This window comes from Falco rusticolus, chromosome W (genome assembly GCF_015220075.1).
Source record: "Falco rusticolus isolate bFalRus1 chromosome W, bFalRus1.pri, whole genome shotgun sequence".
Lineage (NCBI taxonomy): Eukaryota > Metazoa > Chordata > Aves > Falconiformes > Falconidae > Falco > Falco rusticolus.
The window spans coordinates 23,912,673-23,939,060 of NC_051209.1; the positions used below are offsets into that span (position 1 = coordinate 23,912,673).

A 26,388-nucleotide genomic window follows, 5' to 3' on the forward strand; every position below is an offset into this window, starting at 1 on the left:
GAAAGCACGAGGGGAGACTCAAGCTAGACCCTTGGGCTTTTGGAGTCAGGGATAGAGAAGATCTGAGGCCCACTATCCTCCAACTGAAAAAGAGATACTGGCAGCTTATGAAGGGGGTTCGAGCTGCTTCAGAAGTAATCGATACTGAAGCGCAGCTCCTCCTGGCATCCTGGTTGCCAGTGCTGGGCTGGATGTTCAAAGGGAGGGTTTCCACTACACATCATGCAACTGATGCTACGTGGAGCAAGTGGGTCATACTGATCACACAATGTGCTCAAATAGGAAACCCCAGTCATCCAGGAGTCTTGGAAGTGATCATGGACTGGCCAGAAGACAAAGATATTGGAATGTCACTAGAGGGGAGGAGGTGACGCATGCTGAAGAGGCTCTACTGTATAATAAATTGCCAGAACATGAGAAGCAATATGCCTTGTTCACTGATGGGTCCTGCCATACTGTAGGAAAGCATCAGAGGTGGGAGCTGTATGGAGCCCCCTACAACAAGTTGCAGAAACTGCTGAAGGAGAAAGTGAATTGAGTCATTTTGGCATTATCCAAGCTGGCTTTAGACATTGCTGAAGGAGAAAAATGGCCAATACTTTACCTCTATACTGACTGATGGATGGTGGCAAATGCCCTGTGGGTGTGGTTGCAGCAATGGAAGCAGAGTAATTGGCAAAGCAGAGGTAAACCCATCTGGGCTGCCACACTATAGCAAGATATTGCTGCCCAGGTGGAGGACCTGGTTGTTAAGGTACTTCACATGGATGCTCATGTACCCAGGAGTCAGGCCACTGAAGAACATCTAAACAACCAACAGGTAGATCAGGCAGCCAAAATTGAAGTGGCTCAGGTAGATATAGATTTGCAACATAAAGGTGCTCGGTGGGCCCATGACACTTCAGGCCATTGAGGAGATGTAACATATGGATGGGCTCGTGATCGAGGGGTGGACTTGAGCATGGACACTGTCGCACAGGTTATTCATGAATGTGAATCGTGATGCAATTAAGTGAGGCAAGCGGTTAAAGCCTCGCTGGTATGGAGAACGTTGGCTGAAATATAAATATGGGGAGACTTGGCAGATTGACTATATCACACTCCCACAAACCTGCCAAGACAAGTGCCATGTGCTTACAGTGCTGGAAGCAGCCACCAGATGGCTGGAAACATACCCTGAGCCCCATGCCACTGCCCAGAACACTATCCTGGGCCTTTAAAAGCAGTGTTTATGGCAACATGGTTCCCCAGAAAGAATTGAGTCAGACAATGCGACTCATTTCCAAAACAACCTCATAGACACCTGGGCCAAAGATCATGGCATTTAGTGGGTATATCACATTCCCTACCATGCACCAGACTCTGGGAAATTCGAATGATGTAATGGACTGTTAAAGACCACAGTGAGCAATGGGTGGTGCAACTTTCAAACATTGAGATGCACATTTAGCAAAAGTCACCTAGTTAGGCAGTGCTAGGGGATCTGCCAATCGAGCTGGCCCTGGCCAGTCAAAGCTTTTATGTACTGTAGAGGGGGTTAAAATTCCTGTAGTGCACCTTAGAAATATGTTGGGAAAACAGTGTGGGTCGTTCCTGCCTCAGGCAAAGGGAAATCCATCCATGGGATTGCATTTGCTCAAAGACCTGGATGCACTTGGTGGGTAATGTAGGTAGATGGGGAAGTTCGATGTATGCCTCAAGGGGATTTGATTTTGGGAGAATAGCCAATGAATTAAATTCTGATGTTAAATGCTATACAACACTGTATATTATCACTTCTATGGCGGCTACATGCCCATCACCGCACTGGGTACCTCACGGCTCCCATCTAAGCCACTCCGGATTTGGCGATCTGAACCTGACTCCCGAGGGACATTAATGAAGTTACATTAATTAAGATTGAACTTTAGCAAGACAGGAGAAGTAGAGCAGGTGATGGAATCAGAACTAGCTTCAACCTGCAACAGTCCAACACCACACACCATCTTTCCTGCCCTGAAGGACTGTTACGACATATGGAGCCCAAAGTCATGGACTAAACAAACTGAATGGACATTTTAGAGGGATGGCTCATAGACTAAGGGAATGATATCTCTGTGTGTGTATATATGAACATATCGTGTTACTGGAAATGTGATGGTGGTTAACAGGGATGTGTGGGATGGACCTGGGCATGATGGAAATGGTATGGAATATGGGGTGGCTACTGTCCTGATTTCGGCTGGGATGGAGTTAATTTTCTTCCTAGTAGCTGGTACAGTGCTGTGTTTTAGATTTAGTATGAGAATAATGTTGATAACACACTGATGTTTTAGTTGTTGCTAAGTAGTCCTTACCCTAAGTCAAGGACTTTTCAAGTTTCCCATGGCCTGCCAGCGAGCAGGTGCACAAGAAATTGGGAGGGGACACAGCCAGGACAGGTGACCCAAACTAGCCAAAGGGATATTCCATACCATAGAATGTCATGCTTGGTATATAAACCAGGGGGAGTTGGCTGGGGGCCACTGATCAATGCTTGGGGACTGGCTGGGCATCGGTTAGCACATGGTGAGTAATTGTATTGTGCATGACTTTTTTTCCCCCTTGGGTTTTATTCTTTTCTCTCCCTCTCCTCTTATTGCAATTATTGTTGTTGTTGTTACTATTATTATTTTTAATTTATTTCAATTATTAAACTGTTCTTATCAGAACCCATGGGTTTTACCTTTTTCCTGATTCTCTTCCCCATCCCATTGGGGTCGGGGTGGGCGGGAGTGGTTGATTGACTGCATGGTACTTAGTTGCTGGCTGGGGTTAAGTCACAACAGTCATATGTTACATGTTGCTCTCTGCTATCAGCTATTTTTATTTAAGGCTAATATCCAAGTAAGCAGTTTGAGAAGAAGTAAAAGTAACTTCACAAGGAACATCTCTTTGGTCTCTCTTCTGTCAGCATTTATAGCTGTGGGAGAACTTTCCTATTTTGAAATATTTTCTTATCTTTTGGTATGTTACAGACACAATATTCTATGCAAATAGCAGAAGGATTTATTCTATTATTAATCTTTTATTTATTTTTTCATATGACACTGGAACCAACAGTCAAGATCCTTATGTCATTTTGAGACAAACTGTAAGTGTGCTATGTGAAACCATCAGTTTTTGTACTGCAGTTTCACAAATGAGAAGATTTACAGCCTCTTAACTGAAGATACTTTTCTAGAAATAGATCTATGGGAATATTCCTTTTCAAAAGGAAAAACTTAAGACTGAAGTTAGAAAAAAAACAGAAAACAAAACTAAAAACCCAAAACACTGTATGCAAGGTTGACTTTGTGTCATCTTTTCACTTGTATCTAGAATTCTGACTCTTGTTTTTTCATGTGCTGGTTTTTTTGCTCCTGTGGTACAATTCCAGATTGCATAATCATTTAGTAATTCAAATTCTCAGGGAAATTTATGCCAGTCATATGCTAGAAGCTGGGAATGGGGAATTGCTATTTTTCTTCTAAGGAAAAGAATCACGGTGATATTGTCCCTACATTAAAGCATTTTTATTTTCTCAGTATTTATTCTTTTCAGTCTCTTTATTAATCTCTGTACCTCTTCTCCCAGATAATGATTTTTTTTTTCATTTTTATTTCAATTCCTTCTCCATATATTGCTCTTCATCTAATTTCACTAACTTATGTTATGGTCTGGATTGATGACTTGACTCTTCCAGGCTTCAGGGACAGTTTTGTTCATCTGTATTGTAGAACATAACTCTGATACCCCGTGTATGCTTCAGGATATTTCTAAAATGGATATGGACTGTGTTATTAGGTTGCAGTTGTTCACATCAAAGTGCTTGAAGAGTCCGTGAAGAATCTAAAGGATTCTTTAGGAAGGCTGAATAGAGAGAGCTCTTAAAGCTTTAAAGAGGATATTGGAATTTTGCCAAATGATTGCATAAAAGATGCTGCAAACCAGAAATTGTATGTTGTTACTGAGGAGAACAATATTCTTTTCCTTCTGATTTTTTTTCTTTTGCACACTCTTGGAAACACTGTAGAGATTTTTTGATTGGAGGGCAAGGTCTTTTGCAACAGTACTCTAGCTATTTGCATTTGATTTAAGATGCTGGATGCACATCTAGGACACTGTTTTCATATGCAATTGGCTACAAATTTTCAAGCTAGTAGGTCTGCTCAGCTCAATGCCTTTGGTCTTCTCTGCTCAGGTCCTGTGCAGTATTGCACTTTAGCTTATTAAAGTGTGCTGCTTCCTATTTCAGCTAGTTCATTTGGGCATGCCTGAAAATCCATTTCTGGGCTTGCATGAAGCTAGTTCGGGGGTGTCTGCATTCATAATGTAGGCATGCCATTAAAGTTATGTTAATAGGCCTTGAGATGGTAATTTGTTGCATTGAATGAAATAACTGAGCTAGCTCTTTGCTTATCAAGATACAATCTTGGAATATGAGTATCCAAAGTGTATTTAGAAAAAGGCCACTTGGTTTTTGATCTCAAACAATCTCACCAAGCTGTCTTTCAGTCTTAGTTGAAAATTTTGAAACCTGTGCCACAGGGGTGGGAAAGCACATCAAATAAAATTCTTAAGTAAGAACTTGAACTATCATCAGATATCTGATTTTTTCTGTGACTCTATCTTGACACTGTCTGTCCTGAAAGAAATAACCATATACTACAGAATGATCTGAATTATTATAAAATATTTTTCATATAAGAAATCCCAAAGAAGTTTTTAATATGGATGGGAATATTACTTGATTACCTTCTGTATGCTCCCTCTGTAAATCCCCTACTCTAAAAGGCTTGATAAAAAATGTTCAGTGGAAGAGGCAGGAAATTTAACAGATACTTAGTGCTTTGGACCTGTTTGGACAGAACTGTCAACTTCATCTTGTCTGAGTGGGGAAAGAAATAAGAAATAATGCAAGTGTGTAAGTTTTGCAAGTTTTCTGTTTTTACCAGATGAACTGCTAGTAAAGATATGGTTAAAGATAAAAACTGCAAGCAAAACCTCATCATAGTTTCAAATAAAGGTGCCTTTAGGTTAGTCACTAGTTCAGCTCCACTTTTGGAATATGGTGATTAATGTATCTCTTACATCCAGAATTTGAAATGTTACGGTAAAGGTTTGTTGCAGTTCTCTCAGTTGAATCTCTGAGTCTATGCTTGGTATGACTTGTGTTCAGCAGAATGTATACTCTAGTCTGTGAGCAGATCAGCATACAGGAAATCCAAGTGTCTGATATTGTGTTGTCTTTTGTGATGTCCTCACTCTGTCACACAACTGTATCAAAATATATTGGTGCCGTAGGGCTTCTTGTAACAAAAAAGTAGTTTAGATCATTTAAATAGCTGCCTTTCTTCAGGCTTATGGGATTTTAGGTAAAGCTTTGGCTGTAAACTGTATTGGGAACTAGTTCTAAGTGTTAGAGATATCCAGGTGTTAGAAATATCAAGACTGTAAGAATGGAGAATGCTTTTCAGTCCCCTCTGTTCCACAAAATATGAGAGTGTGGTAGGACTTAGGGAAATGTGCATTTATAAGTCAGGGAACTCTGAGAAATTTTGTGAAGAATTATCTTTTCTCATTACTTTATAGGAACTGTCAGATGCCTGCTTAATCTTTCACATAGATAAAATATTGTAATTTCATCTGTCTGCACTTCATTGTCTTTTATTTCTGAAGTTTATTTTCAGTATTGTGTGAGGATTGCTAATAAAACTCTTGGGGTTTGGTAGCTCAAGTTATTCATACACTCGTGAAACTTGTGCATAAAACAATTTGAACAAGTCCAAATGTGTATCTCTTTCTAGTATACAGGGATTTAAACTGTATTATAAAGTGCTGTTTTTTCTTTTTTTTTCTTTTTCCTGTTTTACAGATAGAAAAAATAACTGGCCACCTCTTCCTGAGAATTTTCCAGTGGGTCCATGTTTCTACCAGGACTTTTCTGTAGACATTCCTGTAGAATTCCAGAAGACAGTAAAGATTATGTACTATTTATGGATGTGTAAGTATTTTTTAAAAGAAAAGAAAAAGTGCCTATTCAAACATACCTGCTACTTTGGCTTTTGCAACATCTGTAATGAGAAATTGTTTTAAATCCAGAAATCAAATGTTGAAGTGAAATATTTTTGTTAGCTTCAATCTTAAAAGTATTGGATTATTTCATAGAAACTTCCATAGAAAAAAAGGGAGAGGATTACCCTAAGGCAGTTTGTTATAGTATATTGCAGTTTTCTTTTTTAAATATCCCTGTTGCTGTAAAATGATCTTTGACCATTTATTACCTTAGAAATAATTTTACTGTTTTTAAAATCAGCTTATATATTAAGAAATATAATTCACAATCAGTGTCAATAGACTTGTGAGTTTAAGAAGTGTAATATCAATTTGCTTTATAATAGACATAGTTGTATATAGTTTAGCATAGTTTTAGTCTATAGTGGAAACAATATCATTTTAGTCTATTTAAAGAAAAATAGTATAAAGTAAATTAGATAAAGAATCAGTCCATGTTACAACTATCCTTTGTATACCAAAAGTGCTCTACAGTCTTTGTGGGGTTAATTTTGCCCTCATTCAGGTGCTATGCTTTGACTAGAGAAATGCTGGATGCACCAAATGTACAAATGCCACAACATTTGTTTCTTCTGCCTTGTCCAGTGTGGTGAGAGCCTAATAAATACCGAGTGATGAAATTCCAAAGATTTAGGTGCTTTGATGCCATTAATATATTTTTAGCATACTAAGGGGATATGAATTTCAGAACTCTTCTGTATTTTTTCAATGCTCCAGATTTAGTTAGCAAATCTGCATAATTTTATTTGTTAATCTGGTAGTCTTATTACTGTGATTGAACAATGTAATTGAAAAACATAAAATGAGCAGTCAGCATTGAATCAAGTGAATTCCACTTAATCGTAATTCACAGCTTTCTGTATTCATTGTTGGGTCATTAATCTTTAAATAAGCAAGTAAATCCACTGTAGAAGGTGGGACTAGTCACTCATAAATGTCATCTAGACATTGCATGATGCAGACTTTTGCCAAAGCCTTAGGTCATTTCAACTCTCAGGTGGTCATTATCTTCTAATAACTTGTATCAGGGTTGAATTTGAAGAGTCAAGTAGGTTGAAGGTACTTGAAAACATTACCCTGAACATGAAAACACCTGTGTGTTCATACAACAGCAAAGGTTATTTACGTCACTTAGTGAAAGCATTATCTCAAAGAACAAATATCTCTCTGTAGCTTAAAGCAGGCAGAGAGAAGGGCAAGTGGAGTGAAGGGAGAACTGTCAGCAAAATCTTGTGTCTTCATCTGTAGCTTGCCTGATACTCAGTTTTTACAGCTGAGATTCTACATGACAGTAGTGAAGTAGACCCCTATGTTACCAGTTTTACTGTGCAATAAGTGTCAGTAGTGGCTGTGACATTGTTTCAACCCTCTTCTGCAGTGATGGTGTTCTTTTAAAACTTGTCCTGTTATCGTAACTGCAATTACCAAAAAAAAAAAAAAAAGAAGTAATAATTTTAGAAAGTTCAAACTCCACCAGAATGTGGACTTTTCTAGTAATCTAGGGGGGTCTCCCTGTTTTCCAATATTGACTAGAAAAAGAAAGAATACCCCTTAGTAAGCTTTCTCATATTCATCAAAGAAAGGTAGGTATTTGGATTTGTAACCTTTGTTGTGCTTTATGAGGCATACAAATTCGGAAATGAGTTGCTTTCCTAACCTCTTAGAACAGTGCTAAGATATGTAGATGCATTAAATGCTCTTTGTTTAAAAGTACATTTTTTTCTGGTGAGTCTTGGAGGAAAATATGAATTGTCTGTGGGAAATGTGTTTCGAGTTCCTTCAGCCCTTTATGCATTAATGGGGCCTTTTTGCTTTAAGATTTTTTTCCACTAAGTTGATTTAGGGCTTATTTAAGCCACACCTCTCAAGTGGATGGACCTCAAGGCAGGGACTGGGGGAACAAGGTCCCTCCCACTGTAAGAGAAGATCACGTTTGAGACCACCTGAGAAACCTGAACATACATAAGTCTATGGGACCTGACGAGATGCATCCCAGAGTCCTGAGGGAACTGGCTAATGTAGATGCCAAGCCACTCTCCATGATATTTGAAAAAGTCATGGCAGTCAAGTGAAGACCCCAGCAACTAGAAAAAGGGAGACATTGCACCCATTTTTAAAAGGCGTAGAAAGGAGGACCCTGGGAACTACTGAGCTGTCGGCCTCTCCTCTGTGCCTGGGAAGATCATGGAACAGATCCTCCTAAAATCTATGCTAAGGCACATGGAGGACAGGGAGGTGATTTGAGACAGCCAGCATGACTTCACCAAGGACAAATATTGCCTGACCAACCTAGTGGCCTTCTACGATGGAGTGACTACATCAGTGGACAAGGGAAGAGCTATGGATGTCACCTCTCTGGACTCCTGTAAGGCCTTTGACATGGTCCCCCACAACATCCTTCTCTCTAAATTGGAGCGATATGTATTTGATGGATGGACTATTTGGTGGATGACAAATTAGTTGGATAGTCGCATCCAGAGGGTAGTGGTCAAAAGCTCAATGTCTAGATGGAGATCAGTAACAAATGGTGTCCCTCAGGGGTCTGTATTTGGACCAGTACTGTTTAATGTCTTCATCAGTGACATCGTGGGATCGAGTGCACCCTCAGCAAATTTGCAGATGACACCAAGCTGAATGGTGCAGTTGACATGCCTGAGAGACAGGATGCCATTCAAAGGGACCTGGACAAGCTCAAGGAGTGGGCCCACGTGAACCTCATGAGCTTCGACAAGGCCAAGTGCAAGGTCCTGCACCTGGGTTGGGGCAACCCCCAGTATCAATATAAGCTGGGGAACAAAGGGATTGAGAGCAACCCTGCAGAGAAGGACTTGGGGGTATTGGTGGATGAAAAGCTGGACATGAGCCAGCACTGTCTGCTCACAGCTCAGAAAGCCAACCGTATGCTGGGCTGCATCAAAAGAAGCATGGCCAGCAGGTCGAGGGAGGTGATTCTTCCCCTCTACTCCACTCTGGTGAGACCCCACCTGGAGTACTGCATTCAGTTCTGGAGTCCTCAGTACAAGACAGACATGGACCTGTTGGAGCGGGTCCAGAGGAGGGCCACAAAATGATCAGAGGGCTGGAACATCTCTCCTATGAGGAAAATCTGAGAGAGTTGGGGCTGTTCAGCCTGGAGAAGAGAAGCTCCAGGGAGACCTTATTGCAGCCTTTCAATACTTTAAGGGGGTTTATAAGAAAGATGGAGACAGACTTTTTAGTAGGGACTGTAGTGATAGAACAAGGGGTAAGGGTTGTAAAATAAAAGAGGATCAATTCAGACTACATGTAAGGAAGACATTTTTTACAGTGAGGGTGGTGAAACAACGGAACAGGTTTCCCAGAGAGGTTGTAGATGCCCCATCTCTGGAAACATTCAAGGTCAGGTTGGACAGGGCTCTGAACAACCTGATCTAGTTGAAGATGTCCCTGCTAATTGCAGGGGGGATGGACTAAATGACCTTTAAAGGTCTCTTCCAACCCATACCATTCTGTGATTCTATGATTCTTCTGTTTGCCTTTACCTTCCAGTAGAATGATGAGAATGTTTCTCTAGACTTAAATAAAAAATCGTTGCTGCAAGGAGTTGCTTGTGCACTTTCAGCTATACATACTGTATCCTGGTTGACAAGGTTAGAAACTGTCCTCTGAGATAGCAAAATCTCTCCTGAATCACTGGTTATTGCTGAATAAAGACATAAATTCATGTTCATCTTTTAAGTCTGGCAGAGCTAACGTCTGTGCCAGATAGCATGAAAGTGGTAGCTGCAATGTTTCTTACTACTGCTGTATCTTTTTCTGTTCCAAGGACTAAATGTATTTGAAATAAACTGAAATTGTAATGCCAATGCATTTTCTTTAGTAGAAATTCAGTAGTTAACCTGTAACAAGGTCTGCCAATGAGAAAATGTCAGTATTGAGCTAAGAACTGAGCACCAATAAGGCAGATGTTTAAGACCAATGTTACAGTAAATATTTGAATATGCAGTATGTATTAAAGGATGTATAACAGCTTCTTGCAGATCTTGTTTTACTGAGAAACACTTTTACGAAGTATGATTTTTTGCTTTATTACATGTAAGACAGCTTTTCATTAAAAGATATTTTGGGGGAAAATTTCCTTTGAAATTAGAATGTTTACAGTGCTAAATTTATTATTTATTTTCTAGAAATTATAAGCTTTTCTCTAAAAAAATAATAATAAAATCTAGTAGTTTTGTATTGTAATATTAAGGCTGACAGTCCTGCACTCATTTACTTGCCTGATTGTAAGAGAAAATAAATAACCAGCATGTTAAAAAAGTGCAAATATCTGTATGCAGTAATTGCTGTAGAAGAAGTATCAGTTATTGCAGCTGTAGAAACCTCTTTTTTTCATAATTTTAAGTTTGAAAATATTTCATTTTTATGAACTTTTTTTTTCTTTGATATACATCTGATACTACTTGAATTTTCATGTTCAGTACTTTCACTTGTGAATACTGGCTTTAACCTGAAAGTTAGAAGACTATAAAAATCAGCTTATGGCTGAGAGAGGATATTGATTTATTGTCAGCATGCTTATGGTTTTTTTAAAACATGCACAGTTTGAGTATTACTTTAGCAGTTGTAATAATGTATTAATATGAACATAATTTAATTAATACTTTTTTGCTTTTACAGTCAATACAGTTACACTATTTCTTAATATCTTTGGATGTTTGGCCTGGTTTTACATTGATGCTACACGAGGGGTTGATTTTGGATTGAGTATCCTCTGGTTCTTGCTTTTTACCCCTTGTTCTTTTGTCTGCTGGTACAGACCACTTTATGGAGCTTTCAGGTAAGAACTTCAGCTTGACTTAATATATTTAAAAACATACTACTTACTGAAATGCATTAACATTCCAGAATTTGCTTGTTTATCATTATGATAATCCTTTAACACAATTTCATTAGAAACAAGTAGAATGTTTGCCAATAATTCAGTTGCTGTATCTGAAATGTCGATGGCAACAATTAGGAGTATCATAGAATGTCCTTTAAAATATTTTTAAAATATTTGCTCCTGGGAGCATGGATGGTTCAAAAGCACATCTGAAATGCTTTTGCATGAGTGCACACAATATGAGAAACAAGCTGGATTAACTGAAAGCATTGATCTGTTCCAAGAGCTATAATATCATTGGTATTAGCAAGACTTGGTGGAATGACTCCCAGGACTGGAGTGCTGGGATGGAAGGCTGTTCAGGAGGGATAGGCAGGGCAGACAAGGTGGAGGAGTTGCACTGTAAGGGAGAGGTTTGATTGTACAGCCTTTACAGTTAGTGATGATGTGGTTGAGAGCCTCTGGGTGAGGATTAGGAGGATGGTAAACAAAGATGTCGTAGTGGGTATCTACTACTGATCAACCAGCCAGGATGATAGCACTGATGAGTTATTCTATAGGGAATTAGGAGAAATATCTGGATTAGTAGCCCTTGTCCTTATGGGAGATTTCAGCTTCCCAGACATCATCTGGCCCCCTTCAGTTCCAGGGCCAGTTACGTTCAATATATTTATCAGTGATCTGGATGCAGGACCTGAATGCATCATTAGCAAGTTTGCTGATGATACGAAGCTGGGAGATGCTGTTGACTCTCTCGAGGGACAAGAGGCATTGGAGAGGGATCTAGATGGCTGGAGCACTGGGCAATCATCAGTGGCATGAAATGTAACAAGTCGAAATGCCAGATTCTGCACCTGGGACAGAGTAACACCGGGCACAAGTATAAAGTGGGAGAGGAGTGGCTGGAGAGCAGCCCTGCAGGAAAGGATCTGGCAGTGCTGGTTGACAGCAGGCTCAATATGAGTCAGCAGTGTGGCCTGGCAGCCAAGAGGCCAAACTGCATCCTGGGGTGCATCAAACACAGTATAACCAGCTGGTCAAGAGAGGTGATTAGCCCACTGTATTCAGCATTGGTGCGGCCTCACCTTGAGTAATGTGTGCAGTTCTGGGCCCGACAATTTAAGAAGGATGTGAAGGTCCTTGAATGCATCCAGAGGAGGGCAACAAAGCTGGTGAAAGGGCTGGAAGGAATGTCCTATGAGGAGCGGTTAAGGACTCTGGGGTTGTCTAATTTGGAGCAAAGGAGGCTGAGGGGTGACCTCATTGCTCTCTGCAGCTTCCTGAGGAGGGGAAGTGGAGAGGGAGGTGCTGATCTCTTCTCCCAGGTATCCAGTGACAGGATGTGTGGGAATGGTTCAAAGCTGCAAAGCTGCATCAGGGGAGGTTCAGAGTTGACATTAGGAAGCATTTCTTTACCAAGAGGGTTGTCAAACACTGGAACAGGCTTCCTGGAGAGGTGGTCAATGCTCCATGCCTGTCAGTGTTTAAGAGGCATTTGGATAATGCCCTTAACAACAACGTGCCCAATGTTTGGTCAGCCCTGAATTAGTGAGGCAGTTGGACTAGATGATCGTTATAGGTACCTTCCAACTGAACTATTCTATTCTATTCTATTTATAGCTTCTACAATTGACATAATAGTTGTAAGAAATATTTAACTGTATTGGGCTGATAACAGATTTAAGGAAAATTTTCAATAAATTTCTATCCCTTCACAAGCAGGTTAATAGTTAAGGGTGCCTTCAGGTTTTGACTTCCTTAATGAACTTCATAAAACTCTACACTTAAAAAAATCTTGTTAAATTGTTAAGTGACCTGCAGTGTTTGTAATTGAAGTAGACTGAGATTCTTAAGAATGAGTAGACCAGGTATATAGTAATCTAACTCCAGTATTTTTCCTAGCATATAGCAATCTGGATTTTGAAGACCTCAGAAGTTTGAGGTGTGGTATCTTAGTCTTTAAAAATAGAATGGTTAGTTTGCATGCAAAAGTTAAGTTGTGTTTTTTTGTGAAAATCAGCGTGTCAAGATTCTGAATTCCTGTACTCTTACAGTATTTCATGGGAATTATTTTTTACATTGAAATGAATCAGGGTGTTCTCAGTTTAAATGCACTAATTTTTGTAGAGAAAGATTGATCGCCATAAAATATAGTTGAGTGTAACCTTTAGGCTAAATGAGATGTTTCTTCTTGCTAGCCAAAGAGATATTGCTGTACCCACACATTCTTGGGGAATCATATAGTTTAACTTGCATGTGCTCATACACTAAATTCTTATATCCTTAAAGCTAAAAAATGAGAAGGGTATTTTTCATTTACTAGTCTAACTTTTGTTCATGGCTTGGGTTACAATGTGGGTACAAATTTAGATAAATTAAAAATACAGAGAATTGCCAGTATTTTAAAATGGTAGCTTTCATTAACTAATTATAAATCTTACATACTCTTTCTTAGTAGTGTTGTTTTATATTAAATTATTATTACGTATTTGGTGGAGTTCAGTGTGATGTTATCTTTCAGGGTTTTAGATGTAGTAAATCCTTAGTGTTTCTTAATGAATATTGTTTGGGAAAGGAAAACTACTACTTGCATATTCAACTTTCAGTCATTTCTTCAGCTGAAAACGAAATAGTTATTGAACTGAACTTGTTGAATAAATAGAAATGAACAAATTCCCTTCTGCAGAAAGAGCTATTACTGGCAAAATCTGGTTCCGTGAATTAATTGATTTTTACTTCCTTTTAAATTTTGGTAGGAAGCATATCATGCACTCATTAGTTTTGATAGTAATGCGTTGAGGTCCTTGTTAATATTTTGCCCATATGTTTATATGTGGGGTTTTTGACAGACTTTTAACACTTTAGGGTTTTGTCAGACTAACATTTTAGTAATTTAAACAGCAAACATATTTTATATATTTTGTTTTTAAACAACAGATGCTTCAGTATTCTGATCTGCATTATGTTTCAGTAATTCCATACTATATGTTATTTCCTCTTACAAGTAAAATATTTTCTTCCCAACCTGCCAGCACTGTGAATTTCAGTCTGAAAGTGGAGCAGACTTTTGTTCTTCATGCACTGTAGCAAAAGTTCTATGTTCAGCTTAAGAGGTCATGCTGTGTGCTGAACATAACACTAAGGAATAGTATCTCGCTATTCTCACCTCTGTTAGAGGTGCAAGTGCCAAAAATACTATGTTAAAGAAGCAGCAGCAGCTCTTGTAAATAAACACTCTACAAAACCACAGGATTACTGGTATTTCAAGTCACCATCAATAAATCAAAGCACTTTTCCTCTAGTTAATGCAGAAAAAAAATATTAGATTGGTACTACAGTATTTGTAAAATGTCATAATGTCATACATTTCCTGGCTGCTTTAATTTCCCCCCCCCCCCTCTTTCAGGAGTGACAGTTCATACAGGTTCTTTGTGTTCTTCTTTGTATATATATGTCAGTTTGCTGTACATGTACTTCAAGCTGCAGGATTTCAAAGATGGGGAAACTGGTGAGTATTCTGTTTTATTGTCCTGGTTTCAGCTGGGATGGGGTTAATTATCTTCTTAGGAGCTAGTACCCTGCTGTGTTTGGGTTTTGATGTGAGACTTTTCAGTCCCTCAGGCCTTGTTAGCAAGAAGGCTGGAGGGGCACAAGGAATTGGGAGGGGACACAGCCAGGTCAGCTGACCCAAACTAGCCAAAGAGGTATTCCATACCATGGGATGTCACGCCTGGTATATACATGGGATGTCATACCTGGGGGGTTGGCCAGGGCGGGCAGGTCATTTTTGGGGGGACTGGCTGGGCATCAGTCAGTGGGTGGTGTGCAGTTCCATTGTGCACCACGTGATCCTTTCTTCCTTTCCCTCTGGATCTTATTCTTTCCCTCCCCCTTTTCATTCTAACTGTTATTGTCATCATTGTTACTATTGTTTTCATTTATTGTTTTCATTTTTATTTTATTTCATTTGTTGAATTGTTCTTATCTCAGCCCTCAGGTTTTACATTTCTTTCCAACTCTTCTCCCCATGTCTCTGGATGAGGGAGGAGTGAGAGAGCAGCTGCATGGTACTTAATTACCAGCTAGTGTTAAGCCATGACATTTATGTAGCGTTGTACTGTCTGCAAGACACTGGTATTTGACATAGCAACTGCAATACAGTCTGTCTGTTTTTTTAAAAAAAAATCTTGTGTTCACTGTAATTGTTACATTTAGCACTCAAAAAATCTTTTTTAGAGTGCTCTTAACTAGGAAAAGTGTGTGAAACATACCCTAAGAGTGTGAGGTACTTCTGTTATTAGGCTGGTCAAAATTTTATGTTTCCATGTAAGCCACTTTGAACTATTCTTTTATATATTACCCTCCCCTATTTTAGTGGTGCATGGAGATATTATTTGCTCTATATTTAGGATAAAAAAATAAGTAAAATTTAAAGAAAATGAGAATAATTTAGGCTGTAATAATATACTGTTTGACTATTGTTTTGTATCATTAGTTATTTCTAATTATATCAATATACTTACTAATGAAACTTATGGCTAGAATTTGAAGAATGAGTCAACATTGTATTTGGGTGAATATAGTGGTATACCTTTGATAATATGTGAAAAACTCATTTGTCTGAGTCAGCTTCTTATTCTGTGATAGTTGATATTTCATTTTGATGCTTATAAATATATAAGCATTTTTATATATAGTTTTATTTGAAGCTTCAGGGTCTAATATTTAGATTTTACAAGGAAAAGCTATTGGCAATTACTCAACCTTCTTGGAAAAAAAAACCTCAACAAACTTGAATTAACAAAAAGTACGGTTGTAGCAGCCAACTGATAGCATGGAGAGCTATGACTGGCATTAATGTACCTGGGTAATGATATTTCTGTGTATCAGTGGTTTTCTTCTAACCTCCAAATGTATTTAAGGCAGACAAAACATCATTGCTTTAGAAGTGGAGTGTAAGGAAAAATCCTGGGGTTTTTATTTTTGGTCTCAAATCCAATATTTTGCTTTTTCATAGATACCTTGATTGTGATTTGAAGAATCAGTCAGCAATACGCAGGCGAGCGGAGGTTATCTTTATTCGGCAGCGCTGGGTGCATGGGGGATCGCTCCGCCAAAGTCATGCACCCCGAGGTGACTTTTCAGTCCCCCCTTGATACAAGCTACTCAGACCTATTCATTAGTTTTCCAAGAAATTGTTTACATATTCATTCCAATTCTGGGAATTCATTTACGTATCTCGTGCCTGCAGAGTCTATTCCTCAGGGGCCATGTTTAAAGTCTTTGTCTTCGCCACGTTGCATGTACAACAGGAATCTAAGACAGAATGTCCCTTCTGAAGATAACCAACCCAAGGACTTAGCAGTCTGTGCATCCGTCATGTGGCAGTAAGGGTCCTCGGACATCTCCCGACTTTTAACTAAACGTAGGTGCGTCATCCTTTAGATAAGTGGTACGGCATTCGCTATTCATTCCCCCCTTTTCTAACAACTTCTGCAAATTCTTTTGCAACTACAAAAATCATTATGCCTTATGATCATTCTTTGACAGCACCAAACAAAACATTGAAGTAATATACATATTATTCCTAAAACTATTACAATAAGTATTATAACAAAAGCATGCTTTAACCATTCCAAATTAGGTAACCACGAAGTCAGTTTGTTCCATATAGTTTCAAAACTCCATGAGAAATTGTCTTTAGTAATTTCATGCAGGATCTGCACCGTGTTCCATATCTTATGGATGTCTGTTTAATCATTCCATCCATCAGATTGGGAACAAGTATTTTGTCCTGGCTTTCCAGGACATGTTCCTCCTGTCTTGTTTTAGCTTTCTAATGACAGTTATTATCACTTTTCATAACTACTGTGGTGGTTAGGTTTAATATTTGTAAATCAAACCTGGGACCCAACTTATAAGTTTTATTATCAAATAGGTAATATCCTCCACCATAGGTTGGTTTTTTCCAAAAGTCTGGCCATGTAGGCCATTTGCCATCTAGATAATTCCAGTTTTGGGAGGCCACCCCATACAGGGGTGTTATCAGGCCTCCCTTAGGAAGAGAGGTACGTATCCAGCATTCCTTAGCTTTCGTGGCATTAACAATTCTTTGGAGTGTTGAAGACGGGTATTGTTTATCCATGTTTCAGTTTCTAACATCTCTACAGCTATTACAATTAAGATCAGAATAACTCTACACAAATATCCCTGATCCTTTTGACAGTCCATTGTGTTTCTAGAAGTTATTAAAATTTAAAAAATTATTACTATTACAATTATGATCTAATAAATCGTAGTTTCATGGGTCCTGCTGAGGTGACAGCCCGTGATTTCTCAGAAGCCTTCTTTGTCCAAGAGTAGTGAATCCAGGCTGGTTGTTCTCTTATCTTGACGGCGGTGAAGGTTGTCAGCAGCACCTGATAGGGTCCTTCCCACTTTTCTTCTAAAGGTTTCCCTGAAGAAGTCTTTATATACATATAGTCACCAGTTTTAAAGGAGTGGATTGGTTGATCTAACCCCCTGGCCCTTGCTCCCAATATCTGTTTATTTATAACCTCTAATTGTCCCTGGAGGGCCTTCACATATTCACACAAATATCCCTCTCCCAGCTGTCTCAGATCTTGTTCAGCAAATTGTAACTGATATGGTCTCCTGTATACTATTTCGAAAGGGCTTAAATTTTCCTTTGTCCTTGGCTTAGTTCGGATTCTTAATAATGCTAAAGGGAGAGATTGTAGCCAAGTTAGATTTGTTTCTTGCCTTATTTTTGCTATTTGTTTTTAATTAAACGGTTCATTTTTTCCACTTGTCCACTTGCTTGAGGCCTATAAGGAGTGTGTAATTGCCAATCTATTCCTAACACTGTACTCACTTGTATTGTTTTGTCACAAAAGTGTGAGCCTCTGTCAGAAGAGATTGTTGCCAGTACCCCAAAACGGGGAATAATCTCATTCAACAATCCCTTCATTACCTCTCTTGCTTTGTTTGACAAGGAAAAGCTTCTGGCCAACCTGAAAATGTATCAGTCATAACTAATAAATATTGGCACCCCCTTTTTCTTGGGAGTTCAGAAAAATCAACTTGCCACTGTTATCCTGGATAATTTCGTCTACTAATGTTCACTAGTTTTATTCTATTTGTTACATTGGGATTATTATGTAAACACACTTCGCATTGCTGAGTCACCTGCTTTATTGTACGGTATAAGTTTTGCCCTATCAATTTTTGATTTAGCCTTTTATATAAAGTATCAGCTCCCCAATGAGTCTTATTATATTCTGTTAGGGCTGTGGTCCATATTAAATTGGATGGTACCACTATACGGCCATCTGCCAAATAAGCCCACTTATTTAATTTTATTTTACGATTCATGTCCTGAATTAGCTTTAGGTCTTCTTTAGAATAGTTTGGTTCCTGATCTGCACTTACAGTTTGGAATTTACCGTCTGGCATTAAGGATAATTCCTCTTTTCCTACTTTCTCTGCTGCTCGTCTGGCCTCGTGGTCAGCCAGGCAGTTTCCAATCTCCAAATCAGTGCCTCAATGGGTCATCTTACGTTCTTCCTTCCTGGATGACCCTCTTATAACAGCGGGGGCCATTCCTCACATCAGGGTCTGGCATGGCACATGTTCCCACCGCTCAACGCCTACTGGGTTGCAGCCAACAGCGGAGCTCAAGATTCTTCTTGGTGGCAAACACAGAGGCCAACCCAGTCTTGCCCTTGACTATGGTAGGAGGCACCTGACCAACCTTATTCCTTGTACTTCGTTGTCAATGCAGAGTTTCATCTGCACATCCCATAACAAGTCACTGTCATGGCAAAACACACAGATTTACATTAGTAGAACTACTACAGAGTGTATTTTATTTCAGTTTTCATGCCAATATCCCCTACAGCCCTGCTGACCAAGGGATATTGTTTTACCTGAGCTAGACAGGCCTTCCCCTTATCATTTTTACTGTAGCAGGTAAAGCATTTTTTTTGCCTTACCTGGAATTTATTTCCAGATATACCTGGTTATAGATTTCTTTTACTTCAGGGAGGTCTTCTTTTCCACTTTTCTGTTGAATTAAAGATAAGCTCAAGATTTCAATTAATTGATTATTTTTAGCCTTTAGTTTCATTTCTCCTTCTTTAAACGTCCAGATCTTCTAATAAATCTCATCCCAACAAAGATTTTGGTGAATTTAGCATTCTTATTGTTTTCTTAGTTTGTATTTTAAAGGTTTCAGAATGTTTTCCTGGTGGCCAGCAGCTCCCCCACAACTGTAACAAATACTTTTCACTGAAGTTTAACATCAAATAAGTTGGTTTTGCATTCACTAAAAATTCCACCTCATTTTTCCTAGTCCCTAGTTCGCCAGAACGCCTTGCTGGTTCTTTAGCTCAGGGCAATCTCGCTTCCAGTGTCCACTTTCCCTACAATATGCACAGTGATCCGATCCCATAGGAGAGGGATTCACTCTTTCACTTCTGCCCAGCTCTTCTTCTCTCACCTTCTATACGTGTTCCCTGTTCCTTCTATCAACTTTTCTACATCACGATTCTGACATTCCTAATTTCCCCATCAAAGATTCACCTTTATTCTCCTCAGACCCATTGCCTGCCCTAAAGGGGCCGTTACCGGTCCTGTTCTACTGCAAATGCTGCAGCACTTGGGGTAACATTTTCAGGTCCTTCTGCTCAATTGTCAGCAACAGCAACCCCCTCCTCCTAACCATCAGAAGGATTCGGGGCAGGAGATGCTCCTCCTGCTCTGCAGGTTACACAAGCCTGCCTCTGCAACAGCACTTCTACTTTAACTCTTTCTTACCCTGAATGCAAATCTGCTACTTGTTGCTTTAAGCCTGTGTTCTTACATATCATGCCTTCGCAGGCAAACAGCAAACAGCCTGCCATGTGCCCAGCATGACTCAGTTGCACCTTCAAGTGGGTACGGGGATTTGTAGAAAATCACCCCAATATGTTAACACTTTCACAGGGTCTTTGACTCTCCACCCCCTGCTTCATGTCTTACATACATTAGTACAATTTTTTGTCTTACAACATGTTTCATTCTGGTTGCTCCACAGAAGGAACCACAACCTGAGCTCTCTCTCTTTTTTTTTTTAGTTTACACAAAAATTTCAACAAGAACATCTTTCTAGTTTAGGTCTCCGTTTTTCCCTATCCTTTTCTAGAGCCGTAATCAAAGATCAGGTGATGTTAATCCCACACTCCTTCTGTCACACAAACATATCTGCACACATTACTTCATCCCATTTTTACTCTCATCTCAAGAATAACAGTTAATGTAATAAAACATTATAATTCAGTGTCCCATTTAAGGGCCATTTCTCTCCCTCCCCTAACTTATACAGGGGCCACCACTGATTGCAGTACTTAACCAAAGTCCTCTTATTCACACTTCCTCCAGGTTGCCCTCCTATTTCCTTCCAGTGACTTAGAACACATCCCAACGGACTCTTTATTACTATTCCACCACTTTGTTTTCCCCCCATATTATCTCAATCACTATCCCAGCCACAGACCACTCTAATTTCACTTACAGCTCTCTCTTATCCCAAGGCATCCAAACCTTACAGTTAGGGCATTCAATTTCTTGTCCCCACCATACATAAAATAATTCTTTACACCATATACACTTTAAAACATATAGAGGTTCACATTCACCCCTCGGATGTTCAAGACAATAACCACATACCAACATTTATAATATACTTAATAAAGAAATGTTCTCACATTTCCAGCATAAATGAGTATAACAATTATTATTAGTAACCTTATAATTATTAATCCTGTATTATCAAACTTTTTTTTTTTTTTTTTTAGGCTCCCGACCAAAACAGAATCAGAGTTCCGATATTTTCTTAATATCAGAACAGGTACCAGAACAGAATCAGATGTATACCTGTGGTGCTAGCTGCCCGGTATACGCCATCCTGCATAAGCATCCAATGATCTTACACCTTACGGACAGCTTTACAGATGGACTGGTCCCAGATCAGAATCCGAAACAGTACTGTTTAAAATATAATATTTATAGAATATTTACAATTAATATAATAATTGAATAAAGATAGTACCTTCGCTCCGTAAGATGCAGTCTTTGTCTGCTCCTGCGGTGATCCAGATGAGATGAGGAGCCCCTCCGGAAAAATCCCCGGGGGTACCCTAGGGAGTCCCCGCTCTCAATGGGTCCCGCAGCCGAGCCGAGCAGGTCCCATCTGGGTCGCCAAATTGATTTAAAGAATCAGTCAGCAATATGCAGGCGAGCGGAGGTTATCTTTATTCGGCAGCGCTGGGTGCATGGGGGATCGCTCCACCAAAGTCATGCACCCCGAGGGGACTTTTCAGTCCCCCCTTTATACAAGCTACTCACACCTATTCATTAGTTTTCCAGGAAATCGTTTACATATTCATTACAATTCTGATAATTCATTTACATATCCCGCGCCTGTGCAATGTCCTTGAGGAATTGTCTCTACACAGACTCTATTCCTTAGCGGCCATATTTAAAGTCTTCATCTTCGCCACGTTGCATGTACAACAGAAATCTAAGACAAAACGTCCCTTCTAAAGATAACCAACCCAAGGACTTAGCAGTCTGTGCATCTGTCATGTGGCAATAAGGGTCCTTGGACATTTCCTGACTTTTAATTAAACATAGGTGCGTCATCCTTTAGATAAGTGATACAGCATTAACTATTCAATTGACATGAACAAAGTAAAACAGTAATTTTAGAGGGCCAACTCTCCATGTGGAGTGTGCTTTTAAAGATACTTGGGGAAGGGGTATGAAAAGTAGCCAGATCATTAGAAGATGCTAATTACAGTTTTGATTTTTGAGTTCTCTGGTAGAGTCCAGTTGGACATAGGGGATATCAAAGCAATTTGAAACAAGTAGAGGAAAGTTTTACAGTTGTTTGGGCTTACAGAAATGTTTTGCTCTTTTTGGTGAAATAATCTTTTCTGTCTTAATGTTTTATTTTTCTTAAGACAACCTGCTTTTTGTGGCTTCGAGTTTGATATTGTACTTTTATATTGGTGCTTCAATTTTGAAGAATGGGGAAATATTTGAAGTAGATAGTGATATAGCAGTCTTTTCTCTTAATTAATCTGGCACTATCTACTTTAAAAAATATTATATTAACCCCAATTGAGAAAGCATCACTGTGTGGATACTACTAAATGAGTTTTCCCACATAGAAACTCTGTGTGGCATGTTTTTGTTTCATTTTTGAATTAGGGACGTTTTATCTTCCATGAAGAGAAAATGTAAATAAACATGTAGTTCTAAATTATTTTGAAATGACAGTATGACCAAAAAAACCCAAAAGGTTGATGAGCAACTCTCTAATGTCTCTCTTAATTTCTTCACAACTCTCTTCAAGGCTAATCATCTTTGCTAAAATTTTCCTTATAGTTTCACTGCATGCATTGAGAAAATGACAACTAAGCTGTGCAAGTTTATTATAGAACAGAAATATGCTCATGTATAATTTCCATGACTTTTTCTTCAAAAATATTCAGCTGATCAAAACCAGGAGGTTATAAAACTTCCCTTGATGATACCTGTGGTTGAATAGTTCATGTACTGTGCTAGTAAAATTTGTCTTTTATTTTTCCTTCAGTGGGTGGATTTCATCTCTTACTGGTCTTAATAAGAGTATCCCTGTTGGCATTATGATGATAATCATAGCTGCACTTTTCACAGCATCTGCTGTTATTTCATTAGTTATGTTTAAAAAGGTAAGTTACTTATTATTCCCCTCTTGTTTCCGATGTTTGATGTGGATTTCGCTTTCCTGCTTGAGAGGTACTCTCTCACAAAGTAATGGGGATTAAATGATATTCTTGGGGGTGTACCTTACCTTTTAACAACTATGCTTCTATAGTACTTTTTTGCCTATACTGTCATGGAGTTATGAAATGCTGTTTTTACAGTGCACTTATTTCTGCAAACTAAAATGGGAAAGGATAGCTTTGAATAAGAGAAGCTGGGAGGTAAGGCCACAATGAAAGGGTATGTGAATGCACTGCACACTAAAGTAGGACCTGTAGATGCCAGGTTGCAATTTTCAAATCTGTGGTGATTCATCAGGCTGAGTGAATTGTGATTCAAATAATTGCTAAGTTTCAGCTCTTATCAAAATCATTCCCATTAAAATCAGTAGAAGAGGGAGATGCCTGGCACCTCAGAAAAGGTTTTTTATTTCTCTGCTTATTGTAACATTTTGCTGTCAGTTAATGATTGCATAGCATAAAAGCTCAAAGATGCTTTTCTCCCTTGGTTTCTTTTTGTGGATTCCATCCTAAGTTTAGATACTAATGTGCTAGTAAGTTTTTTATGTTGTTTCAATCAAATGTAACTGAGAAATCTCCTGATGATGTGCTGGCAATTCTAATAATTCAACCTCAGTTAGAGTTATGCTTAAAGGTTTTCACATACCCAAACTCTTCTGGCCTAGTTACAGTAAGTTAGAAATTTTAAGAATAGCCTGGAGATGTCCCTTCTTGTTTTCTGCATAAATACTCAGGTATGGGAGAAAGAAATAAACAATAAAAATGTATGGTGAGCATTTTTTTATGCTCTACCACATTCATCTGGATTCTTTTCAAAAAACATGCATACTCAGATATGACCTGGTATATCTTTGTGTATGAGAAACAGTCACATTTATAACAAAAAAGTTACAGCATGCATTTTCCTTCTACACTTGAATGAAAATGTCTTCGTAATATTATTTGACAACTTTATTATGACTTCACTGAATATGAATCAGAAATAGAATTTCAGTTTTAATACTCAGGTACTTGGAAGTTACTCAGGATTTGTTTTTTTGTTGTACTAGAGATTATAAGTCATATTGTTTAATACCTTTGCTTATTATGCAGAGCAACTGGTCATCACACTAGTGGATATTTATCTGCATTATTGGGACATTTTATACTTTTTAATGTTCACTCATAGCTTAGCTTAATAGGTTCTTATAACCATGTCAATCAGAGAAATTAAGATGTTTCTAAAAAATTGATGTTGAAAAAAGTTCAGCATGTTATTGACACAGTAGATTAAAAAGTACTTTTTTTGGTTTTGTTTCCTGCTGTTTGTTTTAACATGCACACTTACAAACTCTTTTAATGAGTATACCAAGTTGTATACAAATTGAGAAAGAAGGTGCTTTTACAGGCTATGGGTCCTGTATTATGCTAAGGATGCAGTCTCTTTGTGTATTTAAATATGTTATTTCAGAGAGTAGATACCACATACATTTTAGTGAAGACTTACAAGACCTCCTTAATTTGTAAAAAGTTACAAGTATCCCTACAGTCAAACTGTGCATGCACAGCAGTGCAATCAAAAGTTGTAGGATTTGGGGGGGAAAAAAGTCTATTTACTCATTTCCAGATCCTCCCAAACATATGAGCAAACCAGATTTCTCCACCACAGAGCTCTGCTTCGTGTTTGAGACTGAGATTACCAAGAAATGGAAGGCTCAGCACACTTTTTTCACTGCTTTTCTATCTCCCTAGGTGCATGGTCTCTACCGCACAACTGGTGCTAGTTTTGAGAAAGCACAGCAGGAGTTTGCAACAGGAGTGATGTCCAACAAAACTGTACAAACTACTGCATCCAACACCACATCAACAGCAGCAACCATTGCAGCTCAGAATGTGTTCAAGAGTAACTGAATGTAGAGAAATATGAAAAGTCATGATGGTTCTCTTCGATTGTACTTTATTTTCCAGTCACTTATATTCTCTAAAAACATAGATCAAAATACACACAGCATGTTTGTCTTTTCTGCAGCTGTGCATGGGTAAAATGGGAACTGTTTATTTTATTATAAATTTATTTATATTAAAAAGACAACCATTCTTTGCCCGTCTTGAAAATGTTGCATTTCAGAATATAAAGCCTTTCATATTTTATGGAGGATAAATAATTTCAACAATTGGCCTAAGGATGAATTATCATGTATAACAATCAAATAAATATATTAAGAATTTGGGGGTTTCCTTAGTGGTTCACTGGTATTTTTTTTAACTTCAGGAAAGCACTTTGGATCAATTTTTTCTTCTTTGTAAGAACTGTTTTCCCTATTTCTACTATAAGAAGTGGAATAGACTGAGAGATATAGAAAGTTAGATTTGTCTATTGCTTTTGCAATTTCAGCAGCTGCTGGAGAACAAATACAAGTAGATATTATAAATTATTTTCTTGGGTTTTTTTAAGATAAGGCTTTTGATATAAACCTGTAAGTTTGCATGAATACTGTTATCTGATCTTTTTTAAATAATGTTTTGGTCCAGGATTTACCTGCACCACTTTATAATTATAGTGTTTGTTTGTATCTATTTCCATGGAGTATTCTTTACCTGTGAGAAATTACTATGGTGCAGAAACATTCCTTGTAATAGAATGTGTAATACAGTGTACAGTTTAAGGATGTTAATTGATGGTTTCAATCACAGAAATAAATTATTATATACTTGCTATTTTTAATTTCAATATTCATGTGTTGTGGTAATAATTTTGCTGGAAAAGAAACAACCCTTTGGAACACTAGTTTCATGCCCCCCTTCCCTCTTACATGCAGTGGTATTTTTGTTGTGTTTGGGATTTTTAAAATATTTTTTTAGTGTAGATTTGTTTAACAGTGGTACTAAATCTCTAGCCTTGTCAGCCACTGTGTTTACTTGTCCAAAAATCTAAATATACAGTATTTAATTTTCTACCAGGAATATTGTCTAAAATCAAGCTTTTTAAGCAATGACGCTTAACAGATATATGATTTCATTTTAACGTAATTCAGCCATCTCTGTGATTTGAACTGGGGAAAAAAGCTTTTAAACTTTTTTGAATTAGAAAAGTGAGAAATCTTCATCTTTCACAAAGTTAAATTTTAACTTATTGAACTGAAGGCCTAAGAGGTTAAATTGGTGTTGTGGAACTGAACAATCCATAATGGTATATGCCATCAAAATACCCTAAAATTTAACCAGGTCTTACTATAAAGTGATGTTTCTCTTCTTTGAAGGTTATTTGATATTCTTGGATTGCCTCATGAGTCTTCTGCACAATACTTAGGGTTTTTTTTAAAACTATTTTAGAAAATTAAAACAGGAAGGGATCACATCCCACAACCGGTATAAGTATACACTGTAGCTGAAATGAATTCAGCTCTTAAGGTGAATTACCTTTAGTAAGACTGAGCATAAAACTCTGAGGCCCCTCCATATTCTGAATGTGGACAGATTTTCATAATTAATTCTTTTTCACTACAGTCTATTCTTAATAACATAAGAGCATTACAAAAAAATAAAACCCTTAGCTTAATCCCTGAATCAGTATTGTACTGTTAGCATGAAGTCCCTATTAGTGTCCTTTCTTTTACCAATTTCTTTAAATCCAACTTGAATTTGGATAAATGTAGTAGT

At 38.2% G+C, this 26,388-nt stretch overlaps 1 protein-coding gene across 1 annotated transcript; it reads left to right on the plus strand.

The window, feature by feature from the left end:
- Positions 1-4,914: 4,914 nt before the first annotated feature.
- On the plus strand, positions 4,915-25,459 carry LOC119140738 (secretory carrier-associated membrane protein 1-like). Its single transcript, XM_037372271.1, has 6 exons — positions 4,915-4,924; positions 5,876-6,004; positions 10,735-10,894; positions 14,346-14,447; positions 22,578-22,695; positions 24,481-25,459. The coding sequence occupies exons 1-6, from the start codon at positions 4,915-4,917 to the stop codon at positions 24,637-24,639; spliced, it is 678 nt and encodes a 225-aa protein (XP_037228168.1). The 3' UTR covers positions 24,640-25,459.
- Positions 25,460-26,388: the final 929 nt, after the last annotated feature.